Source organism: Vicugna pacos, chromosome 19 (genome assembly GCF_048564905.1).
Source record: "Vicugna pacos chromosome 19, VicPac4, whole genome shotgun sequence".
Classification (NCBI taxonomy): domain Eukaryota; kingdom Metazoa; phylum Chordata; class Mammalia; order Artiodactyla; family Camelidae; genus Vicugna; species Vicugna pacos.
The window spans coordinates 46,325,443-46,332,657 of NC_133005.1; the positions used below are offsets into that span (position 1 = coordinate 46,325,443).

Here is a 7,215-nt window from a genome sequence, read left to right on the forward strand (position 1 = left end):
CCACGCGCAAAGGCAGCTGCCTGATGCACGGCCCCACACACTCTGTCCTCGGTTCCAGGTGCTGCAGCCGTCAGGACGCAGGACACACAGGGAGGTGGACCACTCAGGCCCAGGCAGGGAGAGGCCACACAGACAGGACCCAGGAAAGGCTACCATCAGGGACATTCACACCCAAAGCACAACGAGTCCTCCAGCAGCCACGCCACAGGCCAGGCGGGGTGGGCTGTGGGGGCAGGCTCTGTCTATGTACTGGAGGTCACCTCGGGCCAGGTCTTGCCTGACCAAGGAGACCCCTGAGCCCCAGCCAGGCAGGGCGGGAGGAGGCGGTAGGAAGGCCATGGATGAGGAGACACAGAGCTCTTTCAAGGATGCAGGGCACACCTGGGCATGCCTGCATGGGAAGAGCCAGGGCCACCTCCCGGGGGGCAGGCGGGAGCTGCCACCTTGGTGCCAGGGGAGCCCGTGCCTCTCGGAACTCCCAGGGTGGCTCAGCGCTGGGGCTGGGGACAGCGCCCAGGGCTGTGGTCGCTCCAGCACACCCACCCCGCCAGCAGCCTGGCGTTTCCCTCCTGGGTCTCCTCCCCCATTCCACACAAGGTCTGTCCAGAGCACACACTGGCAAGTCATAGGCACACTCAAGGGGCACATACCCCCTCACCCCAGGGCGGGCACCAGGTCAGAGCCAGTTTCCCAGAATCCACCCCTCACTCCCATCCCAAAATGCCTCTTTCATACAAAATGGCCGAGTCCCGGTCCCAGTCTAGCTGGGATGGGAGAGAGCGCCTGCACGCTCAGAGGCTGTGCACGCCAACGGCACAGGGGCACACGCACATGCAGCGACTCCTGCACAGATGCCACACACACAAACACCCCTGTGCACACAACACCTGCCCGAGGCCACCAGCCCTGCCCCAGGAGCCGGGAGTTCCCTGAACACCCAGCCTGAGGACACTGACAGCCCCTTCTAAGGCCAGGGCTGGTGGGCCCCAGGACGGTGGCACCCCTCCTCCTGGAGGTCTGCTCTGCCAAGGAGGGGATCCAGAGCCCAGAATGTGCGCAGGGGTGTCAAGCATACACCTGGTCCCCAGCTGGCTGCTGCAGAGAGGGGTCAGGGCTGCACTGGGTGGAGGGGGGAGTGGGGGGTGCAGGCCTAGCCAGGGCTGGATGCAGGTACAGGGGGGCAGGATGGCCAACTAACTGCCTTTAGCTTAGGGCTCAGCAAGTAGGACCCCTCCCCCATGTCAGCAACCCAGAAGTTCACCCCAGATGGAGAGTGAGAGGTTTGGGGGGATGGGGAAAGGTAGGCCAGCCCCTCCCCCACTCTTCCTTCCTTGGGGGAGCCCATGTAGAGGGGCCCCCCCAGGAGTCCGGCTCCAGTGGCAGGACAGGCAGCGCCGCCCTCCCTCCCAGGCTGGCCTTTGTTCGGTGCAGCGGCCGTGGGGAGGGGCCTCTCGGGCTGAGGAGGGGAGGCTGGGGCGCTGCACATCTCCCCATCCTGCGGGGGAGGGGCTGATGCAACCCAACCAGGCCGCGGGCGGGGGAGGGGGACAGGCGCCCCTACCCCGACCTGAGCGCCAGACCCCAGAACTCCTTCTAGCCAGATATCTCCAAAGTCGCTCTCCAACCTCCTCCCTTCGCTTTAACCATGGGACCCCAGGCACACGGTGTGACCGTGTGACAGACGCGGGCCCTCATGGCCCGCGGCTGCGCGGCTGCGGGCCGCCAGCAGCCGACCTGCCCGGCGGTGCCGCACGACCCGCGCCCGCCGCCCGGCGGGTGGGCACTCACACGTAGGCGTGGTAGATGAACGCCCAGCCGCGCGGCCGCTCCAGCACGTTGTAGAGGAAATTCTGCAGCTTGCGGTAGAAGGCATTGCGCTTGGGGGGCTTCCCGGCGCCCGCGCCGCCCGCGCGCGGCTTGCTCAAGATGCTGCCGCGCTTGGGGGCCTCGGAGCCGGCGATGAGCAGCGCGCCGTCCCGGGTGGAGTCGGGCGCGCCGGGGTCCAGCCCCACGAAGCCCACCTTGAGCTTCTTCTCCCCGCTCGGGCCGGGGTACACGCCACCGTTGCGCGACTTCTGCACCATGGTGCCGGGCGGCGCCCGGGCGGGCACGGGCTCAGCGAGGGCGGTGCGTAGGGGGCGGCGCGGCCCCGAGCCCAGGTCCCCAGCCCGGGAGCCGCATGGCCAAGGCGGCGGCGGCGGCGGCGGCGGCGGCTCCGCGCTCCTACGGGCCCCGGGCCGCGCGCGGGGACGCTGCGGCCACCTCGCTCCGCGCGCCTGGGCTCCTGGCCCGCGGCCGCGCCGGCTCCGCCCGCCGCCTCGCCCCGCCCCCCGTTAACCCCTGCGCCGCCGTGCGGGCCCCAGGAAGGAAAGGGCGGGAGGAGAGGGAAGAGAGATGAGGGAAGCGGACCCCTTTCCGCTCCCCGGACACCTGTGCCCTGACGGGGGAATCGGCCCCCTGGTCTCACCTGGGGTGAGCAGGACCGGGCAAGCACACTGCCTGAGCAGAGCCCCCAGCTCTCTCTGGCTCCCCAAGCGGTACCAGGGCCCAAGCCCTGTTGAATTCTTACCAGCTGGGCCCTGGGACTGGACACCTTGGAGTGGGGCAGGTACCGGCTCTTGCCAGACTATGACCCAGCCGCCTGGGGACAATATGCTCTTGGCCTCTAGATGAACCAGGCATGAGGACCCCCAAGACCCCAGCCCCCTGGGTGTGCAGAGAGGTGTCTGGGGAGAACCTAAGAGGTAGCCTGAACTGGGCCTTGAGGAAGGCATCTTGGGCAGGGGCAAGGCGGGCATTTGCAGAGGTCTCTTGGCAGGGAGAGGGGCAAGGATGGTCAGAAAGGCGAGGCCTGAGAGACTCACCCCTGGAGGACCTCGAAGTCTTTGTTCTACAGACCCCAGAGGGGCCTGCCACAGGAGCAGGGGATTGGAGGGTGGGTCTCAGGCAAGGCCTAGGCCTGAGGCCAGTAGGGACGCTGGTGCCACAGTACAGGACAAAGGAGGGCAAGCTCTGGACACAGACGGCAGGCTGTCCCCTTAAAGGAGACTCGGCAGAGTTGGCCTCCTCTAGCCATGGATGTCCTGAGGGGTCGCTCTGGACCCTGCTGCTGGAAGGCCAAAGGACCCTTTCCTCAGCCCCTGAGGGGTCCCTGCACACTTGATGCTGTCAGTGCCTCCCCTGTGCCCACGGGAGCCTCCCTCTGCACACCTGGGATGGTGCTGCCGGCAGGTGCCCCTCCTGATGACATTCAGCCCCTCCCACATCCATCCGGCGTGGTGGGGTCTACTGTGGGGTCTACCGAGAGAAAGGCCCTGCTGAGCACCTGGTGCTGCCCCCTCAAGTAACTCAGCCGCTAAAACAGTAGGCCCCCTGGCTCCAGGGCAGCTGTGTTGTTTGCCCTTTGGGTTCCAAAGCCAGTGGCCTGGGCTTTTTTTTTTTAATTGGGCAGAAAACATAATGGTCAATGCAGGTCATCTAGAAGGTTGGAGATGGACTGCAGCTCATGCCACACACATACCTGTGCACACAGGTTCGTCCTGGGGCCACACCTCTGACCCCCAACTGCCTGCCTCCATGCCTGGTCACTAGCTATGATCATCAGCATTAGGTAGGTTTGCCCCAAGTGGTTGCAGGCACCCCCACTGAGCCCAGGCTGAGGAAGGAGGCGCCAACCTGGTCAGTTCAAGGGGCGGAGGTGGACCTGGGTTACAAAAGGAAAGAAGGGACCACTGGGTCCCCACACATGCTAGGTCTACATGGGGAGGGGGCGCATCTGGGGGACACTCACATTCAGTCCTCAGAAACCGGACATGCAGATGCCACAAGGTTTGGGCCACCTTGTCGTACTGAGGAGGAGCCTTCCAGACCCCGGGGTTCCACCTGAGCTGGGCATGGTACCTTCTGGACCGTGAGAGCCCCTCCCCAGGGTAGGATGGGAGAGCAAAGTGGGCCCATGGTTAGAGTGGTTCACAGAGGATGAAGGTGTCACTTTAGCTGGTACGTTGAGACAGGAGCAAGGTTTGGGCTCTGCGTTCTAGGGCGCTGAGCAGGAAGAAAGAGGAGTGGGTGTCCTTGAAGACTGAGGGGCCCCTGGCTACCTTCAAGATCTCCTGGGGGAGGCAGTGCTGAAAGGGACCCCTCACCCAAAGGCTGGAAGGGGACCAGGCTCAGGTGCAGGTGGCCTCTGCCTCCCTGAGCCCCCGCTCGCTTGTCCCCAGTGGCCTTGGCACCAACAATTTTGCCACATCTCTCAGGGGTTCTGGAAGGCGAACCTGCATCAAAGTTTGGAAACCTCTTCCTCTATTTAGGGCATCTTTTCCGTGATCACTGACGCTCTCAGCTTTGTGTCTTGCACACCATAGACAGTGTGCCATCAGCGTCCTGGTCACCACTGCCCCCACCCCTGCAACCCAGGCAAAGCAGGTCCGTTGAAGACAGTCAGTTGGGGCTGAATTTCATGCAAGCGAGAAGAATTCCATTTATTTAAAAATAGATGGGAAGAGCTTTCAGGCTCAAGCCATCTTTGCCAAGACTGCACTGACAGGATCCAGAGAAGAGGAGTGGAAAAATTCAGATGCACATGACACCCAATTCCAGTTTGGGAAGAACGCTTTCACCGGAACTTTGGGGCAGCAGACGCCCAAGCCGGGCGCTGTCCTTTCAGCACCACCGGCACCGCGCGCTCTCCCCTGAACCTTCCGAGCCAAACACCCTCTTCTTTCGCCCTCTCCCCGTGGCCTTCTTCTCCTGACTGGCATGTCACTAAGCAGCCAGAATGGAATACTGAGCTGACAAAACTGATGTTGGCCACTGTCACATCAGAGGCCAGCTCAGGGTCTCACAAATCCCCTCCCCAAGTATTACTGTGCTTTCTTTTCCCATGGGGAGCTCATCCCGCAGGGCTGTGACCCTGCCTCTCCTGTCCTGGCTCCCCTGCCTTTGTGTGCCTCTCACCCACCATCGTGTCCTCCCCGAGCCTGTCACAGACAGGACCCACGATGTAGTCCGGGGATGTCACAGCTGCTGTTGGCAGAGGCCATCGGGAAATATACCTGGATTATCCCATCTTTGGGGAACCTACAATGGTGACCCTCCCCATGGCGGTGAAGCTGAGACAGTGGGCTCAGCACCTCCCGGGAACCCACTTCTCCGCAATGCCGGTGGCTCATGTCTCTAGTTCCACACACTCAACCTTGGACGGTGGGGCCAGAAGGGAAGACATCAGAGCAGAAGAGAGTCAGTGGGGAAGAAGCCAGCTTCCACCGGCTGCCCATCCTGGCCAAGGGCCATCAGCTGCGAGGGCGTGCAGGCCACTCTAGTGGAGGGGGAGGTGGCTCCAGCACCTTGCTGCGGGGGCCCTTTTGGCACAGCCCCATGGGATGCTCTGTTGAGACCCTGCAGCCACAAAGAAGATCCTTACATCCCGCTCGTGGCCAGTGACCACAAGGACACGGGGGACCAACGCTGAAAAGCAGCATCTCCCGTCCCATCCCCTCCCCGCTTCCTCCCAGCAGGGAAGGAGCAAGCTCCTTCTTCAGTCATGGTGCCTTCAGGAAAGCAGACGACCACACGGCACCCAGAGAGAAAGCTCTGCCAGACAGAGAAGCAAGACTTAATTTGGGGGAATGAGAAGAGCCAGGTTCTCGGTCGTGTAACCTGGGTCAGGGCTGCTGTTGCCCTCGCCCTGTGGTTTGGGCAGCAGGAAGTGCCTACCAGACAGAAAGTCCCGGCCCTCCCTGCCAAGGAATTTTCCGTTATTAGGGAGAAGGGCTGTGCTATTTATCCAACTTATGGGGGAACAGGGAAGTGAGGAAAGTATTTAAGACATGAAAGCACTGATTTTTTAAGTCATCTTACGCTAAAGGCAATATAAATTTAGTTTATAGTTTTTTCAAGATCGGAACTCTCCGCAAGCTCTCCAGCCCCTGGCAAACCAGCCAGTTGTGTGAGAGGGAATTTCTCACCCACCAGTAACACCTTGACACCAGGAGCCCACGGTCGCCCGTGGCAGCAGAAACAGGCCAGGCGAGGGTGGCCCTGGATGTGTCTAGAGGGCAGAAATCAACTTGTAGATTCTGGACCGTCCAGGGAGCCCCTAGACTGGCACTCTGCCTCGAGGTGCCCCCACCCCGCACCCCAGCTTCTAGGAGCAGGGGCTGTTTGGGAGGCTGTGCGTTTTGTCCTCATCAGTCCATGGCTTCTGTACAAGGTATCTCACCCTCCCCTTTCCACACCTCTGGGCAAATGTGGAGTCTGCGACACTCATCCTCATTCCGTGAGAGAGAAAACAGGGCTCAGAGCTCACACATTCTGGCTCTGAGGTGTGACCCAGGCCCCACTTAGGTTCTCAACTTGCCGTCTCTCCCAAGGCAAGTTGAGGACATCCACTTTCCTCGCCACAGACTCTTCACCTCTGTGATCCAGCCCTGCAGCTCACAGACCACCCCGTCCTCACCCCACCTCCCTACCTCCCACCTCCCTACCCTGGGCACATGACAGCTGCAAGGACCCTCAAGCAGGAGCCTTCACATGTACTGTTCCCTCTGCCAAGAATGCTTTTCCCTTCACTAGCACCAGAAGTTCCCTTCATGAGCACCAGAAGGTCCCTGTGTTTCTTCTCAGGGAGGCCCTGCCTGTGGGTCTCCCCTGAGGTGGGACTCCAGCCCTCCCTCTCAGCTCCAGTTCCTCATCACAACCTGAGACTCTGTTACTTACTTTCTCTCTCCTGTTCATCCGCTACCCTGACTAGACAGGAAGCTCAAGAGGAGAGCAGTGCACACACTCACACCCGTGCACTCACAGCCCCATGCTCACACTCCCTCCCCGTGCACACGGCCACTGGCCCAGCCCACAGAAGCTGCTCATCAGCCTTCCTTGTATGAGTGAACACCATGTTCTAGGGCTGGATGTCACTTGGAGTCTCTAGCCAGGATGCACCCTTGATGACTCGCCTTGGGCTGGTGTGGGGCAGCAGCTGCTGGGATAGACCAGGGAGGATGTGAGCCAGAGCTCAATCCCGTGGAGACAAGCTCCCCAGCAACAGAGCGGTCAGCCGCCCTGCCCACACACAGGCTGTTGGCATCTAGGCCCTGGCTGCCCGCCCACTGCCAGCCCAGGCTCGCTTGAGTGCTTGCTTGCTTGCTTGCTTGCTTGGCCAGATGTCCATTAGGCATTGGGCAGAACTGTCCAGCCTGCGGCAGAGCCCATGGGCTG

General features: G+C 61.9%; 1 protein-coding gene across 1 annotated transcript in view; it reads right to left on the reverse strand.

Moving 5' to 3' along the window:
- KCNQ2 (potassium voltage-gated channel subfamily Q member 2) overlaps positions 1-2,084 on the reverse strand; it is a 49,458-nt gene extending 47,374 nt beyond the window's left edge. The window contains exon 1 of the mRNA XM_072943615.1: positions 1,789-2,084. Coding sequence (XP_072799716.1) covers positions 1,789-2,084 — 296 coding nt within the window. The remainder of the gene's footprint in view (positions 1-1,788) is intronic.
- Positions 2,085-7,215: the final 5,131 nt, after the last annotated feature.